General features: G+C 36.4%; 1 protein-coding gene across 4 annotated transcripts in view; it reads right to left on the bottom strand.

Annotated features, from left to right (window-relative positions):
- Nucleotides 1-18430, bottom strand: part of PPP3CA (protein phosphatase 3 catalytic subunit alpha) — a 386217-nt gene that overhangs the window by 101251 nt on the left and 266536 nt on the right. For all 4 annotated transcript variants that reach the window (XM_078148623.1, XM_020988294.2, XM_078148622.1 and 1 more), the window contains one exon: nucleotides 811-935. In XM_078148623.1, the coding sequence (XP_078004749.1) occupies nucleotides 811-935 (125 nt within the window). The remainder of the gene's footprint in view (nucleotides 1-810; nucleotides 936-18430) is intronic.

Here is an 18430-nt window from a genome sequence, read left to right as displayed (position 1 = left end):
GCTCTTTCTACTACTGTGTTATTTCATTCAATAGAGAATCATGGCTCCTATGTATTATTGCAGACTTAGGACATGGATGGAGGTGATAAACTACCCAATAAAGCATGTCACTCCTGCTGAATGAAAACGAGAGGACAAAAGCTGAGAGATTCTATGAGGGAATATTAGATTGTGAGCTCCTTCATTCCACTGCTAGTGCCTTGAGGGCAGGGACTACCTTTTGCCACATTTTGTACCCTCAGTGCTTAGCAGAGTGCCTGACACATAGTAGGAGCTTAATAAATATTTAACTGACAGAATATTCCTACAATGTTAAACAAAACTTTAAAGGTAGAGTTGTTGCAAAAAATATTTTATCGTATTATTTAGTACATTGCAATATATCAAATTATATATTCACATACAATTTACATATATTATATATAGTATGTTTTGTATATTATAATATTATTATGGTATTATTTAGACTTCCAATAGTATGTTAAAGCAATAATAGAAAAGAAAATAACTTATTGAGAAGCAAAATAGCCTTTAAGTAAATTTGACCATGTGGAATATCTATCTGCTGCCCTTTCCTTAATGTGCTTTTACATTAGGGAGCCTTTGAGGTAGAGAACTACAGGAAAGTCAACATAGGTCTCTTTTTTCCGTAGCTTTTTAGAAAGAATGCCAAGTGGAAGGAAGGCCTGCGGTGAAAAGCTTTCATTTCAAGATTAAGTGACAGTCAGGTGGGGATCCCTCCCTTGTCTTATTGTGGGGATTGCTGCCAGTTCTATGGACGTCCAAGGAACAAAGAAAACTAGAACTTACTTCAATACTGAAGTACCCTCTGTCCACATAATCCCCCAAGAAGAGGTATCGTGTATTGGCCGGAGAGCCTCCCACTTCAAAGAGCTTCATCAAGTCAAAGAATTGTCCATGGATGTCCCCACACACTGAAAGAGACAAATACAACCATCTGTTAATGTCCATTCATTCACATGAAGACCAAGACATTTTACATGTGGACTCTTTTTGAGGGCCAAAGGCCTATAAGGTCAAAAGGAACCTTTGTACAGGCCAACTTAACTTAAATTCACTGATGAAACAAGCTAGGAAGAATGAAGAGTTCCCAACATTCAATGCTCCAAGACAAACTGGGCTCTTTGATGTTTTTCTTATGCTCTGTTCCATCTCTGGTCTCCACATTCTTGGCCAGGCTGTCTCTTTCCTAGAATTCAGGACCACGTTCCCTCAACCCCTTGGAATCTAATTCCCATCAAAATTGAGGTCAACTGCCTTTCCTAACCATCCCAGCTGCCTAGTGTCACCCCACCTCCAGACCCCAATTACTTTGCAATTACATTGTATTTAGTGTGCATTTACTCAAACATGCACGTGTTATTTTATATCATGGAATATAGTCTCATTGAAAGCAGACTGATTTTTTTTCTTTTCAGGCACACAGCTGGTGTTTAATAAATGCTTAATGACTGATGGATAAAATAATTATGAGGCATCTTTAAAAATAGAACTGACATGCGATTGCTAATTTTTTTATCATAAGAAAGTATTTAATTTTTACACACACATGAACATAGATTATAGATTAGGCACTGTAATTTACATATTTGTGTTAGCTTCCCTGGAATATTATGATTTAAGAGCATACAGTACTTCATAGATATCATATTATGATATGATTCAATTCAATTAAATTCAACCACTCTTTATTCAATACTTACAATAATTCCTAGGTATAGAAAGCCAAAAATGAAATTATTCTTGGCCTCAAGGAGCTCATTAATGATGTGTTAATTAATTTTAAGAATGCATCAAATTACATCTTTCAGTTATATATGTATGTAATGGATAAGAATTTTTCTAACAGCATGCTTCAAAGAAAAAAAAAGAACAAATATTCTACTTGGAAGAAATGACATGTAAGTAAATAAATGAATATAAAATATCTACTAAGGAGCATAAGGGAAGAGGGAGTATGTCCTAAGAATGGGGCAATCAGGAAAGCTTTCCTAGGAAGAGACACCTGAGATGAGCTTTGAAGGAAGCTAGGGATTTGAAGAGACAGAAGGGCCTTCTTTAACAGAGACCTTGGGAGGAGTTTTTGCTCTACTCCCAAGCTGTCCAATCAGGAAGCAGAAGCAAATGAGGGTCCTGATCAAGTGTGAGCATGAAAACTGATAACATGTCAATATGATGAGTTTCAGGATGATGGGTGAGGAGGAGGAGGAGGATGGTGGTAGAATCAAACCAAGCAGTGAAGCTAGTGGGAAATGAAGGCATTAGTAGGAATTATATAAATACAACTGGTAAGGTAGATGATGGCCAGGTTGCAGAAGGATTTAAATGTCAGGCTGAGGAGCTTCTATTTTATTCAAGAGGCAAAGAAGGGATAATTGATGAATTTTGAGCAGGAGGGTGTCATGATAAGATGTGTGTTTTGAGAATATTACTTTGTCATTTGCAAGGCAGATAGATTGTAAAAGAGAGAAATTGAGTCAGGGAGGCTAGATGGGAGGCTATTGCAGTAGGCCAGCCATGAAATGATGAGGGCCTGCACTAGAGTACGTAGAGCAGGGGTGGGGAACCTGCAGCTTCTAGGTCCCTGGGTGCAGCCTTTTGATCGAGCCCAAGTTTTACAGAACAACTCCTTTTGTTAAAGGGATTTGTTCTGTGAAGTTTGGATTCAGTCAAAGGGCTGCACTTGAGAATCTAAAGGGCCACATGTGGCCTGGAGGTTGCAGGTTTCCCACCTCTAATGTAGAGGGTTTGTCAGTGGGGGGATCCGGATGGATGCGAGAAATTTTATGGAGGTAGACTGACAAGAATCAGCAATCAATTAGAAGAGAAGAGAATGTTATTCTGTAAAAGAAAATATGGAAAATATTTCTTCCTATCTTAAAGGCAATGAGAGGATCTGTTTTATACCTTCCTCATCATTCATGCCCTTGGATTATTATAGTCATGTGAATGTGTTCTGGCCTTACACTGCACCTCAGAGACAAGCGGCATTGTTTCTTGGAATAAGAAGTACAGAAGGTGAGGCAAATAAATCATCAAGTGTATTGTGTTTCCAAGTCTACAGCCTCCAGGTTGTCAATGCCAAGCCTGGGGAGCCACGTTAAAGAGGGTCAAAACCAAATGAAGTCTTTTAATTTTAAGCATGCTGTTAGAAATAGTCTTATTCATTACACATGTTTATAATTGAAAGATATGATTTCATGCATTCTGAAAACTAATGAACATATCCTGTGTATCTCATTTGGAAAAAAAAAAAGACCATAATGATGGAAAAATCTTGACGACAGGAAACATACAGGCATCACTCCACATAATGAGCATTCGTAATAGGTTATTAATACAGTGTAAACAAATTCTGCCTAACATCATAGCGATAATAGTAATCTTACTTTTAATGCTACTACTATGATGTTAATAATCACAATTTATGATTATTGTTACCACGATGTTAGGTAGAATTTACTTATGACATATTAATACACTATGACAGTGTTGTAATAATGCAACACACGAATAATGTAGGTAATTGACATGTAGTTACAGTCTTCATGTAATCATAATAATTTGCTTTTCTATAGCTCTTTGAAGTTACAAAAGTACTTTAATTTAATATCTCAGCTGATCCATCACTGAATTATGACATCGTTTCTATAGAACTGAGCGGTCCTCCCCCACGCTCTAGCATCAGGTTTTTGTGAAATCTGATTAATGAAAATTAAGGATATACAGATAAGGACATAGCATATAATGCTAGCTTGACCTTACTATACTATTTTACCCTCTGATACTATCACAAACACTACCCACTGTCGTGAATCAGCTAGGTAGCTCAGTGGATAGAGTGCGGGGCTTGGGGCCAGAAGAGCTGAGTTCAAATCTGGCCTTGGACATTTACTAGCTGTCGACCCTGGCCAAGTCACTGAACCCCCGTTTGCCCTAATTTACTAGAGAAGGAAATGGCAACCCACTCCAGCACCTTTGCCGAAAAAGCCTCATGGACTGCCCATGGAGTCACAAAGAGTCAGACGTAACTGAACAACAGCCTATTTTCATATACCTCAACCTTTCTTTGATACTATATAAAAAGGATTTTCATTTTAGAATGATATATTTCGATCAAGCAGTTATGGTAAGTGGTATGACTAGTCAACAAGCTTTTAAAATTTCATACTTGAAACTTACTCCGTCAATTAATTCTTTGTTGAATTAGGGAGTGTAAGTGGGGAGAAGTAGAGAGGAAAGGAGAGGTAAGACAGACAGACAGAGATAGAGAGACAGAGAGAGACAGAGACAGAGTGCTAATTCTGGTTTTCTTCTGGTCCTTGCTTGTTAGGAGGTGCAAGCGAACTGGAAGGTCCCTTCTAGCTTTTCCATACCCACTTCCTTTCTTTTTCTTAGGTCTAAGCTGAAGTTTAACTTTAAAATTAATTACTCCTCATAAACTTTGCTTTCCTATTTCAACGTACAGCACATTTATTATATAAATGGCCAGGGATATAAATGCTGCAAACCTTTTATTCTACAAAACACGAGTTCAAGATTTATGCCATTTACATCCCTAACACACAATTATGGCGTGGTCTGAGAGCCAGTGCGACACAATTATAATAAATTAACAGCCTCTAAACAATGTAAACATTAATCATATCTTACTGTCCTTTGTCCCAGCATGATGGTATGTTACGGTCCATTCTGGGAAAATGGGAAATTAAGGCCTTCTTCCTAAGTCTATAATAACTCTGTGATCAGAAATAATCTCTGTGATTTGCAAGCACACTGCAATTATTGAACCAGCTTGATGATGCAAAAACAACAAGCTATAATAAATGAAAAACGAGATCCTGTACTCTTCAGGATACTATTTCCTATTGCATGATTTAATTTGAACTTTAGAATGTTTCACTATAACTTGAGATAACCAGACTTTGGCAACAGTATTTATGCAGCAAATTATTACATTCTACAATTTTGAACTGAGGCAAAATATATTACCTATAGCTACATTAAAAAAAAAATCCTTCAAAGCCAAAACAAGACAAACACCCCAAAATGAAGAAAGAGTTCTTTGCTAGTTATATTAAATAATTTCTAGTAGTCACTGCTGTTTCAACAATTTTTATTTTTATTAACCTCATCACTTCCACGTCATTGTGAGATTGTGTGTGTGTGTGTGTGTATAAAAATACACATTGTGTAAAATGAAGAGATTCAATAAGATAATCTCTAATGTCTCTTTTAACATTTGATTAATTTTCTATCTGTTTGGTCCTGAGGTGAAAAGTATGCACATGTATAATATAGAATATATTACACAATATGACATGCAAAATATTTATATTATATTTATTATATTAATATTTTAAAGATTAATGCATTATATTTAATTACATAATAAAATAATACATGCAAATTCTTAACACAACCATAGCATAAAATGACAACTAGGGCAACACAAAATGAGTTAACAGCCTCTAAACAATGTAAACACTAGTCATATCTTACTGTCCTTTGTGCTAGCATGATAGTAAGATACCGTCCTAGCTATGAGAAAATGGAAAATTAACGGCCTTCCTTAATGTAAAAGTCTATTATGTTTATGTTATTCTAATATAATAACACAGTATAAATATACTTATATAAAATGCATATGATATATTTTATTATATACATTGCATATCTGTATAAATATATTGGGGAGAAAAAGAGATGATATATGTATATATATATATGTGTGTGTGTGTGCATATGTGTGTGTATATATGTGTGTGTGTGCATATGTGTGTGTATATGTGTGTGTGTGTGTGTGTATACAGGCATATGTGTGTGTGTGTATATATATATACACACTATGGTTTCTTAAATGCCTGTTCTATTTATTCTGTCATCAATTTTCTTTTGAACAAACAAATTCATATTTATTTAAGGTACTGCTTTCCAAACATCATTAGGAGGCACCTTAGGGATGTACATTTATCTTCAGAGTAATCATTTATTCAATGAATATTTGTGTGCTTATCATGGGCTAAGCTCAGTTTCAGGTTCTAATGAACAATATGAAATAACTATAGGACATAGTCTTACCATCCATTAAGCTTAAAATCTAGTTGGGAAAGACAAGACTAATACCTGCATATATGATGTTGTATAGTATGAATGACGAAATGGGTAGTGTAGGGAATAAGCTCCGTTACAGTTCAGAGGAGAGGGAGATCAATTCATTCATTTAGTAAACAGGTATTAAGTGCTTCTGATATATAAGATATGCTGCCTGTCCTTATGAAGCTTATGGTAGGGAGAGGTGATGCATTCAAAACGAAGGTTGTAATAGTCCATAAAAAATCATAAGGTTATGTGGGACTTCAGCTTGGTCTCAAAGGATGAATATGGCTTAGATAAATGGAGAAGAAAAGGGAAGGCATTCCTGGTAGTGGGAATAGAATAAGAAAAGGAATCTAGGTGGAAATTATCAAGTGTATATATATATATATCTATATATATCTATATATATAGATATATAGATATATCTATATATATCTATATATCTATATATCTATGTAAGACAGTAATAACTGCCTGATGGAATTAGAGTGTAGTGGGAGAAAAGATTATATAAGCAATATAGGACAAGAGGATTATCTATTGCCCCTCATGTAACTTGTGTCTTTAATTCTTTGGGGTCTGGGACATTCCTTTACTCATGGACATATAGCATCACCAGAAGAATATTGACAAAAAAAAACAGACCTTTGTTTCAAGGAGAAGCTTGGGGACACTACACACTGAACAATTTCCAAAATATAATCACCTCTCCTCACTGCTCAATTTTAGGCCCAGTTCATTATATCATGCTTCTAATATAAATGTGTTTTCTCTCTTTTAAAGTCTCCTTTCCTACATACTCCTGGGGACTGATCAGAGCTGTTAAAAATACAATCCTATGCTGAGTACTTTTGGTATTAAGAAAGATATTTATTCTTTTACTGACATTATGTTGATAATTTTAATGTCCATTAGTCACAAGAGCTGTTTCGTATATTTCCTGTCTGACTTTCTCTCTACCTATGCATGTTCACCTGCATGTGTGCACGTGCACACACACACACAGACACACACACACACAGAGTCATTAAAACATATCAGCACTAGGGGCAGTGACTGGACTTGTGAATTTCTTAGTATATCAAATTCCTAAAAATCCCAGGTGAAGAAACCCCTCTGTCAATGCAGGTAGCACCTTCTCTGTAATATATAGACTTAGGGGTTGGCCCAGAACACTAAGAGGTTAAATGCTTTCTCAGAGTCACATAGAAAGTTTGTGTCATAAGTGGAACTTGCACCCAGTTATTCAGTTATTCCTGGAACTGAAGCCTGCTTATCCACTATGTTACCCAGTTATTCCATGTGTATACACACACACACACATAACCTATTATAGTCATGGAATTAAGATGGAGATCACCTCCCATGAAAATGATTAAAGTAAGCATGTTTTGATGCCCAGAAGAATAATCTGGAAAATGTCATCACCTCAATTTAAAAAAAAAAGGCTAGATAAATATCTCCCTCTCTTTTCTTTCCCATTTTCCCTCCTCTATTATGTATGCAAATTAACATAACAATGAAGACATCTTATAGATGTTTAGACAAGTAATTTTGTAAACAGTCTTCATGTTATACATATTAAATAGACCTATGCTATTGAAAGCAAATATTGGAATACATATTTTAAAACCCTCAAATGGATCCGTAATTTTATTGATTAGGTTGCCTTTGCCAATGATGCAAATCTCAATCTATCTATGTCTACCTATGGTCTGAAAATCTTGCCCATATTTTCCCAAAAGTTCATCCCAGGGAGCCAACTCAATGTGCTGGAAGCCTTCTTTATATCCTCCTGACATTAAGTGGAATACAATGCCACATTCTAATCGCCCATCAACCTTGACTGTACTCTACAATAAATATCTACACTATAGGTGGAAAATGTGGGCCTTTATAGGAATTCTTTGTGGAACATGCATGCATGAGAACCATTTGGTCATATACATGTAAAGCGATGTATAATCATGGAATATACTGCAGAGCTCTTACCTGTTAGAGTATACAGTTGCCAATATTTTCAACTGATGCCATTGTGCTGCTCTCTTTTGGACTAGCTCCCCATCTTACTATATAGCGGGGTCCCTTTCATTGGAGGGATTCAAGAAGAAACTGGATATTCATTTGTCAGAGATCTTATAAAGGAAATTCCAATTTTCTAGGTAGTTTTCTAAGATCCCTTCCAACAGAATTTGAGAGTAGTATCCTCTAAGAAATTGTAAAGGGTATCTAGTCTAACTTATCCCTCAACAAATAATATCTTCAGTGGATGACTCTCTAGTCTGTTTAAAATTGACCTTCAATTGTTCTTTTTTTTTTTAAGTCCATGAATGTAAAGCAGGTAGACTTATGCACATCAGGTGGATGAGCAAAGGCTGAATTGCCATATGTTCTAGCTGTTACTAGTAAAAAAAAACATCAGTGTGGGATCAAAATTATGGAAGGTCATACTAGCTAACTCCTATGGTCCTTCTGAATCTTAGATTCTATGAGAGGAAAGATAGTATTTTTTTTAAATAAAGAAAAATGTACTTTGTCAATAATATAAAAAGGAGCCAACTGGAAAATCAGGTACATCTCTATTGTATATATATATATCAACTTTGAGTAATAAAAGATGTCCATTTGTCTTTTTTTTTTAGGTTCATGAAGGCAAAGCAGGTATGTTCATGTACACCAGATGGGCAAGCAAAAGCTTGTCCTTTGAAAATGAGTCCTTTATTTTTTCCTTTTTTTTCCCCCCTCTCTCCATGTGTTCCAAAAGTCCTAACGTAGTTTTAAGCTGGGGCAACTAGGTGGCAAAGTGGATAGAGCTCTGTGTTTGAAGTTACAAAGACACAAGTTCAAATTCAGCCTCAAACATTTACAAGCTGTGTTTCCCTGGGCAAGTCATTTTGTTTGCCTCAGTTTCCCCATCTGTAAAATGAGCTGGAGAAGGAAATGGCAAACCATTTGAGTATCTTAGACAACATAACCCCAATGGAGTTGACTGAACCACAACAAGATTTTAAGATGTCAAAAGTTAAAACTGCATTAAGATTTTTGGAAGACCCTGTATATATAACTCCCCAGCACAATCTCACTCTGGACCCCGAGTTAAGCCATCCTGGGTTCAAGCTATTATATGTATCAGAATCTTCTGAAAGCTGTAGCTCATGAGTCCTTGATGTTTTATTATTTACCAGTATGCCAGATCATATATGATGTTCATATTAAAGATAATTTGATTAAAAGCAATGTAACATCCAGTCTCCTATAAATCTTGAACTTACTCTATAGTAAGCACATACATACTGTATGAATGGGAGGAATGGATTTCTACAGGAATTATGTGTGGAAGATAGGAAACACTTGGGTATCCACACGTGAAGTAAAGTATATTCAAAATGTCTGACCAGGGCACATGTGGAGGGTCAGCTAATGCCTCTGATGGTACAAGGTTATTGGTGTTTTCTATGTATATCTTTGTGTTCTTTGCTGGACTTGCCTCATGCTGCCTTCCCCCCACCTATGCATTGCTTTCTGCTGCTTCCCCACCAAAAATTCTTTTTGTTATTATCGTTGGTTGTTAACTCCAGCTGATGTCCCCCAAAACATTCACTTCACCATTTTTAAGCCTCCTTCACCATCTACTGGTGGGGATGCAGGTAGAAAGGAAGGTATCAGGAGCCCCGGTAATTAACAAGTCTCTTCCCTAAAGAAAAGAGGCCCCTTCAGTCTCTTCTATCAGCTTGCTTTTTCAAAATTCTACTGTATGGTGGTCCTCATAAGTTAGTACTTCAGGGCTACCTGTAACTCAGCTTTTCATGTTCTGGAGGTACTGTGATTAATAAAGCCTCTCATTGGCTTTTCCTAAACCAACATTCTCAACCAATTGTTTTCTCTCTTTTCAGCTGGGCTTGTAAGCTAATAGCTATGAAAATCTCTTCTCAGCCGTGTTATACTAGAAGGTACAGAAGCCTGGCATAAAAATCACCACTACCCTTTGAACTCTTCTTAGAATTCTTAACTGCTTCCTTGAAATTATTTTAACTGATTTGTTGTTTACTGCCTTCCTTGAATTTCTTGGTTCAATTATCGCCTAATATGATCAGAAAACCATTTCTGTTCTTAGAACTTATCATCACTTCGACTGAGGTAAATCTCCCTAGGGCTCTACCTTCTCAAACAAAAAAGGGACTTAGAGACACTGAGGCAAGAAAAAATTTATCCTCATCTCAGCAGAGTCTCTTTGCTAACGAGGTAGCAAAAAGTATACTAACTAGAAATTTCAAAAGGCTGTTCACTTTTCTCCCATTTCTTCCTTCTCTCTCTCTCTCTCTCTCTCTCTCTCTCTCTCTCTCTCTCTCTCTCTCTCTCTCTCTCTCTCTCTCTCTGTCATTCTCATTTAATATACAAATTATTTATTTATAACTATAAGAACAGTGAATTTTTCATAACTTTCATAATGCTTTTATTTATATGGTGCTCTATTTTCTAATGTAAGAGCAGGCTTTTCTTTGGAACATATACCTAATCTAACAACTATATATAAGCAAAATGCTGAAATTCAACTCTATACAGTTAGGGCATTTAAATAACCTAGAACTGAAGTGTATATATTCTGTCTATCCTTTATCACCAAAGAATTGACAACTGATGTTGTTTATTAATTCACACATTTCCACAATTTCACTGGTTCTGTAATTTGTAACCTATAATTTAGTCAGTATGTGCAAACTCCCTTCACTAATGTAGCTTCTTAAATATTCTCTATCTTATAATCTTAGAAAATTTCCTGTGTCACTGAGAAACCAGCATGTGTCCAAGGTAGTTATTTCTGACACTGGCTTTCTATCCACCACATCTGGCTTTCCCTCACATTTCCTAATAATTCCAAAAAGTATCCTCTAATAATTTTTTTTTCCATTTAAAGGTAACTTGTATCCTTTTTAATTTACATTTCTATGCCACAATCATTTGGTGGAAGATTTAACTGAACTCTTAACATGCCACATTTAATAAGTCCCTGTCACAAGAGCACAACTAAAGTCGTCGAAAAATCAGTGGATAGAGCCCTAAGCCTGAAGTCAGGAAGGCCTGAGTTCAAATCCAGCCTCATACACTTACTACCTATATGACCATGGACAAATCACTTATTTTCTGTTGACCTCAGTTTCCTCAACTGTAAAATGGGGATAATAGTACCTACTTCATGGATTTGTTTTGAGGATCAAATGAGATATTTGTAATGAGCTTAGCACAGTGGCTGACACATTTTATGTTCTAAATAGATGCTTATTCCTTTCCTTTCTAACTATAAAATATTTGTGATAAAAATGCTAGATATTAATTTAGCAAATTTTGCAATTTACTATATGCTGGATAAAGGAACCATACTCATTATTTTAATTGTTTTGGTTTTTTTTTTTTTGCTAGGCAATGGGGTCAAGTGACTTGCCCAGGGTCACACAGCTAGTAAGTGTTATGCATCTGAGGCCAGATTTTAACTCAAGTCATCCTGACTCCAGGGCCAGTGCTCTATCCACTGCACCATCCAGCTGCCCCATACTCATTACTTAAAAAAAAAAAATCTTTACTGAGAATTACATCATTAGCTTTTATTTTATTTATGATACATCTGTCATTAGCCCTGATGGAATCAACCTGAACTTACTCTACAACAAATTTATGCAGACTAAATGGAAAGAGTAGATGGGACTCTTTTAGCAATTATCTTGTAGGACATCACACATGGAGAGATGCATATGCAAAGAACATATGTCTCCAGGTTTAATCAAGATCATGGGGCTGATTAAATTAATATAAATGCATGTGAATGTGCTGAAAAAGATTAGTAAGTCACTAACAGTGCTTTCCATACAGCAATTACATTTGCAAAAAAGTGTCTTATGCTTTGAGTCAGCTGCAGCTATTTTCAGGGCGTATTTGAATTCGTGGCTCTGAATCTTACCTCTGGCAGCTGCCTAAAGCTTGGGCATATATAAATTTCATGATGAGGTTTTTTTTTTTTCTGTGAAAGGTAGCTATGTCTCTTTTTTTTTTTCAATTTTCCAATCTTATGACAATTGTTACTTTTCTCTATGTCCACTTTTTTTTTTTCCTGTGCCTGCACTCCCCTGCCAACCACTCCTGAGATGCTGCTACTTCTGTGATAAGTCTACCTAGGAACCAGGAAAATATTTCTCCTCAGCATTATTTGTCATACTCAGAGTATAGATACTGATGATCTTAGCTGAGCATTTTTGCTTAGGGACATACATAAGGGTCTGCCAAGTTACTCATTTAAACCTCTTGGCAATTTGAAGAACTTTAAAACAAATGACTGATTCTAAGCCAACACCTGATAGATTCTCTGAAGCAGGAATGATCTAAATTCCAGGGCTGCTGAATGCTTTTCAGCAAAATATCCTTCACTGAGAAGTTGGGTGTCATTTAATGTAAAGATTGTAAGTCCTGATATATATGGGCTGCCAATCTCTGTCTCTGCCTCTGTTTCTCTCTGTCTCCTCTCTCATCCTTTATCATTCCTCTTGTCTCTGTCTCTCTCTCTGTCTGTCTCTGTCTGTCTCTGTCTCTGTCTCTCTCTCTCTCTCTCTCTCTCTCTCTCTCTCTCTCTCTCTCTCTCTCTCACACACACACACACACACACACACACACACACACACACACACACAACTACTGTTCTATCCCTCTACCCTTTTTCATCTGCCATCAGGAAGCGTATTCACTCTATACTAGCACCTAGTCACTGAGAATTTCCAGATTATATATGGAAATTCCAGCAATGCCATAAGAACCAATTTATTTCTTTTGCTTTAGTGTGTTTCAACACTGTTTCTCTTTCGGCTAAGACTCCCTGACTCCACCGATAACTAAAGTAATGCTAGTTTACAAAGTCATTTTTAATCTGTAATTGTACACAGGCCCATTTGAACTAAAATGAAAACCAGGGGTTTACATAAGGTAATAAATAGGCAAACATAGAAACACTTGCGGATAATTATGTGAATAAAAGATGGCCAGACATTAAGAGCAAAGATTCGAGAATCAGAATGGATAAAAGTGCATTTTAGGATTTCATTGTTTAGTGCCATGGATGGGGGAGGAGCAAACATGGGTTCACTGATTCAGCTTTTGCTTGCTTATAAATTCCAATGGTTCCCTGTCATCTTGAGGATCAAATATAAACTTGCATTTGACATTCAAATCTCTGCACAAACTGGCACCTATTTACCTTTCTATCCTTATACTCCTCTTTATGAACTCTATGGTCTAGCCAAAACAGATTGGTTATTCTTTTTACATGTCACTCTATCTCTTGTCCCCATGCCTGGAGTGTCCTATCTCTTCACGTGAGCCTCTTAGAATCTTCAGTGTCCTTCAAAAGTGCTCAGACACCACTTCCTCATCACCCCCTGCCTCCGCCATCTTCCAAGGACTTTTTCACTAAAATTAACTTGTATGTTTTTTGTTTTTGATTAGTTTTAAATACATAGACAACAAGTCCCTTGAGGGCAGGGAGTGTTTTAGTTTTATCTTTGTATACCCAAGATTTAGCACAGTAATTTTGCCCAGAAGAGTATGCCTCTTTTACAAACCTCTAGTTTGGGGAGTTACCTAACCTTTCGGACTCTGTCAATCTCCTTTCTTGTTCCTCAGAGACCTGGGAACTCTAGCCCACTACAATTGGAACAGGTAAGAATCAACTGGATTTTTTTTCCTCCTTTTTAACTCCTCTGATCATTTATTGTCAGTGGCTCAACTCCTAGTATGGGGCCCTGGAGCTCTGGTTGTTATAAGTGGGGAAGCAAAAAAAAAAATTAAAAGAATGTATCTATTTTCACTTTTAATTAACTCTATCATAAGCACTCCACGGCAAAGGGCAGGGCTAGATAAACAGAGTTCAGTTGATAAGACTTTATTAGCCAAGAAGATAAGGTCAAAAAGACTGTTCTATATTTTAGGGTCAGTCAGTGAATTAGTATTTATTACTATTTTTTTATACTTACTAATATTTCCTTTTTTTAATTACACGTAAAGACAATTTTCAACATTCATTTTTGTATGATTTTGAGTGCCAAGTTTTTCTCCCTCCCTCCCTTCCCTCCTCCCACTCCAAGATGGCAAATAATATAAGTTATACATGTACAATCATGTTAAACACATTTCCACATTAGTCATGTTGTGAAAGAAGAGTCAGAACAAAAAAGAAAAACCATGACAATGAAAAAAACAAGTGAAAATAGTATGCTTCAATCTGCATTCAGACTCCATCATTCTACAGAGCTATCATAGCTAATCACTGCACCATATTGCTGTTACTGTGTACAACTCACATTTATCAAGCATCTACCGTGTTCCAGCCGCTATGCTAAGTATCGGGAGCTCAAAGAAAGATAAAAAATCGTTCCCAATCTTAAGAAGCTCATAGTTTTGTGGGGGAGATACCATGCAAACAGGTATATGAAAGGAAAGTATAAAGGGTGAATTGGAGGTAGTCTTAGAGGGAAGGCCCTAAGATTTAGGAGGATTGGGAAAGGTGTCTTCCAGAGGGCAGGGAAGGTAGAAGGTTGAGATGGGCAGGGAGATCATTCCAAGCATGGAAATGCTGCAAGTTGGGAGAGGGGGTGTTTCTGAAAGGAAGAGCAACGATGCCAGTGGCACTGGATTGTAAAGTATGCAGAAGGGAGGAAGACTGCAGAGGTAGGAAAGGGCCAGATGATGGAGAGCTTTAAGAGACAGAGGGTTTTATGTTTGATCTTGGAGGTATTTTTTTTAGAAGTCCAGTTAATTTGGAGTTTATTTTTTCTAAAAAAGAACAGAATATTTTCACGCAACACTGACGTGGTTTTTAAATAATCATGACAAATGGCAGGAAGAGTTAAGGAATGCTGTACTCATAGAATTCCATGAAATATACAAAATGCCCCAATATTTTGGGTTGGATATAATAAAGGAATACCTTAAATACATTTTTAAAATACTGTAGCAACCAACATGACATGCCTTATGAGGGCATAGGAATGTAATTTAGAAAAAAAAAACACACACAGGGACTACTCATTTCCTTAAAAATCACTGAGCCAAAACGAAAGCAATATTCACCTTAATATACTGATTTTATACATGATTCTATACAATACCTTTTCTTAAATCAATCCAACCGCAAAAAATTAAGACTCTCTTCCTCTTTTTTAGTAAACAATTGCATAGTAAACCTAGATGACTTTTTCCCTCCTGGATTTTACCTGGGAGTAGCCTTTTTATTTAAAAGAGTGCAATTAAAAAAAAAAAAGGGGAGGGGCAGCTAGGTGGCGCAGTGAATACAGCACCGGCCCTGAAGTCAGGAGACTTGAGTCCAAATCTGACCTCAGACCAAACACTTGACACTTACTAGCTGTGTGACCCTGGGCAAGTCACTTAACAAAAACAAAAGAGGGCAAGTTTGGCACTTTTATACTAATGTCACCAATGTTAATATTTCTTGGGATCTCAGGAAGATTCATATTCTTTACAGTGGATACTACACAGGCTGTTCTTAGATTTGCATTTTATTTATTTATTTATTTTAGACCTGCATTTTAGGTCAATTTGAAAAATTTAGGTCAATTTGAAGATCAATTTGACAGTTGAGTATAGAATGAACTAGGGTAGAGAGAGACTTGAAGCAGAGACCAACTGACAGGCTATTGCAACAGTGAGGTGATGAAGGCTTGCACCAGGGAGATTGCAGTGTCGAAAGATAAGGGGAAAGGATGGATTTGAACAAGAGCTCTGTAAGGTTTGTATTTTTAAAGTGCAACATCCACTCTGGAACATTTCTCAAACTTCCACTTGCACACGTGGGTGGGAAATACAGAGGATGCCTACTATTCTTGGGTACTAGATGTGGGCATCTTGTGCATACCTACTCCTACTAATGTAGTTCCCAAGCCACCACTGGTGTGCTTCCCATTAAAAGTCAGCTGGTATTCACAGTTGGCTCTTAGCAAAGGTATTTACTAATATGCGACAGCAAGAGCTACAAAATATCACCCTCCTCTCATAAACCTGGGGCACACTCACCCGCAATTACCATCCACATCAGTGGGAAAATCTGGCACAAATTGAAGAACATAATGGTAGTAAGGTACACATATATGGAATTCATGTAGCTAAAGCAATTCACAATAGCAGTAGTATTTTAGGTTCCCAATGTCTTTTCTCTTAGTACAGTCCTCACAAAGTTTTCTCTTGTGGGTATTATCTATGCTGTGAGGTTTATTCAAGAGGGCTTCCAGGATCTGCTTATCTCAAATACCCTACTTTGATTGCTAGGGTTAACTCTCTTGAGTCAATAGCTGGCTCTTTTTTTTTTTTTTTGCTGCCAGAGGCCTTGATCATGGAAGTTGTTTCCTCCCTCAAATGGCTGCATCTATTTGTATCTATTGGTAGCTTATGTCTTCTGCAGTGTTCCCTACTGTTTGAGCATCCTACTTCAAAAACAACATGGCCAATGGGGGGGGGGAGAGGGAGAAAAAGAAGGAGAGACAGAGGGAGAGAGAGAGAGAAAGATAAATGTTCTCTTTTACCTCTGCATGGGTGTCACTTCTATTAAGTACTCCTGGCCTACTTTGCTTAACAACTCAACTTACCCAAAGCTTAGCCATTTAAATATCTGCCAAATTACACATGATATTTGCCCACCCAATGACATCATTCCCTTTAATTTCATCAGAAAAAAAATGCATTCACTATTCATGAAGGGATCACTGGATGTTCAAACATTAACACTTGTTCCTTTGTTATCAACCCTTTGCTTTCTACGACTATGTCACCTATGGGAGATTGGACAATCCAAATCCAGGTTGGGTTTCATATATAACTAAAGTTCAATTGTTAATTTAAATATATATCTATATCTATCTATCTATCTATCTATCTATCTATCTATCTATCTATCTATCTATCTATCTATATATGTGTGTGTATATATGTATATATATATGTCTATATATATGTATACATAGATGCATAATTTCTGGGGTTTTTTATTTAATAAAATAACATTCCATATATTTGAATATTCAATAAAAATTTTCCTTAAATTTCTCCTTGGTGTACACCCTAATTAAATGAGCTGGACTACCCATGAAAATCCTCTTGCAATTATTCTAGTTCGGCTATACTTCTGAAAATTCTTAATTTTCTAAAATTAATTTTTCATAATAAGTCATCTTCTTTCATTTTCCCCCAGCTCATTTTTTTATGGTAGCCACATTTTCTCAGAATAATAAAACTACTAATTTCGAGAAGGTAATGCTAAGTCTAATTTCCCACATGAGAAGAATAATCTTGTGTAGTATTGGGTTTCCAATGCTTTTTCTACTCAAACTTTTTAGTTTCCAAGGTTTGAAAATTATACTAAGTGGTATCATATTTGTATGTCTAGTTAGGAATAAAGCACAGTGGTGTTACCCCTGTTGATACCCAGGATTAAATAAAGTAGCAATTATTGGTGTTAAGTTCAATTCCTGGTGTAAATGTTACTGGTTCATTAGCTGAGCGTGTGCAAACCTCTGAAAACCAAGACTTTGTCTGTAGTGTATAACTCAAATTTTGTTATAGTGTTTGCACATATCCTCAAAAACTCACAATAATGCTGTATAAAACAAAGGCAATTAAGAAAAAAACTTAAATCACTTAAAAACATATAAAAAGTTAAGCATGCCATAAGCACTTTGTGCAAAAAAAGAATGAGGGGATCCCTGACCAATGAGCTCAAGTATGATAATGTTAGTTTCAACGGTACTAGAAATCAAATGGTGGTGACTCGCTTATAAAACAAGGTCATAGATTATAGATTGAGAATGGCTTAGGAAATCTCTCAATGCTTCTTTTCTCTTTCTCTCTTCCTGGGGGCAGCCCATGGAAATAGCTACCATCAAGAGATGGTAGAAACATTGCTATCCTTAACCAACTCAAGAAGTCCAACTGAGTCATTAAAGAAATAAAAAAGTTCATCCAATAGCATTCAAACCAATATTTCAAGATGAACAGTGACTGGCTAACTGACTACAAGCGTGAGATGTTGACAATAGGATCCAAAGGTGATGCTAGAGAAAAGATCTTTATGTCCAAATTCTGGGCATGGGAAAAATAAGAAGATGCAAATAAATTCCAGACAGAGGATTCAGAAAATATTTGGAACACAGTGTCAGAGACCAGGAAGTACTCTTGCTGTGTAAGAAATCTTACTATGTAGAGATGACTCACAATATGTTTTCAAGAATTCATCATTGTAGAGATAGTAGCTGAGCTGGCCACT

The sequence above is a fragment of the Phascolarctos cinereus genome, unplaced genomic scaffold, assembly GCF_003287225.1.
Source record: "Phascolarctos cinereus isolate Bilbo 61053 unplaced genomic scaffold, phaCin_HiC Scaffold_9;HRSCAF=440, whole genome shotgun sequence".
NCBI lineage: Eukaryota > Metazoa > Chordata > Mammalia > Diprotodontia > Phascolarctidae > Phascolarctos > Phascolarctos cinereus.
Note: the sequence above shows the minus strand (reverse complement) of the source record. Positions and strands in the feature narration are given on the sequence as shown.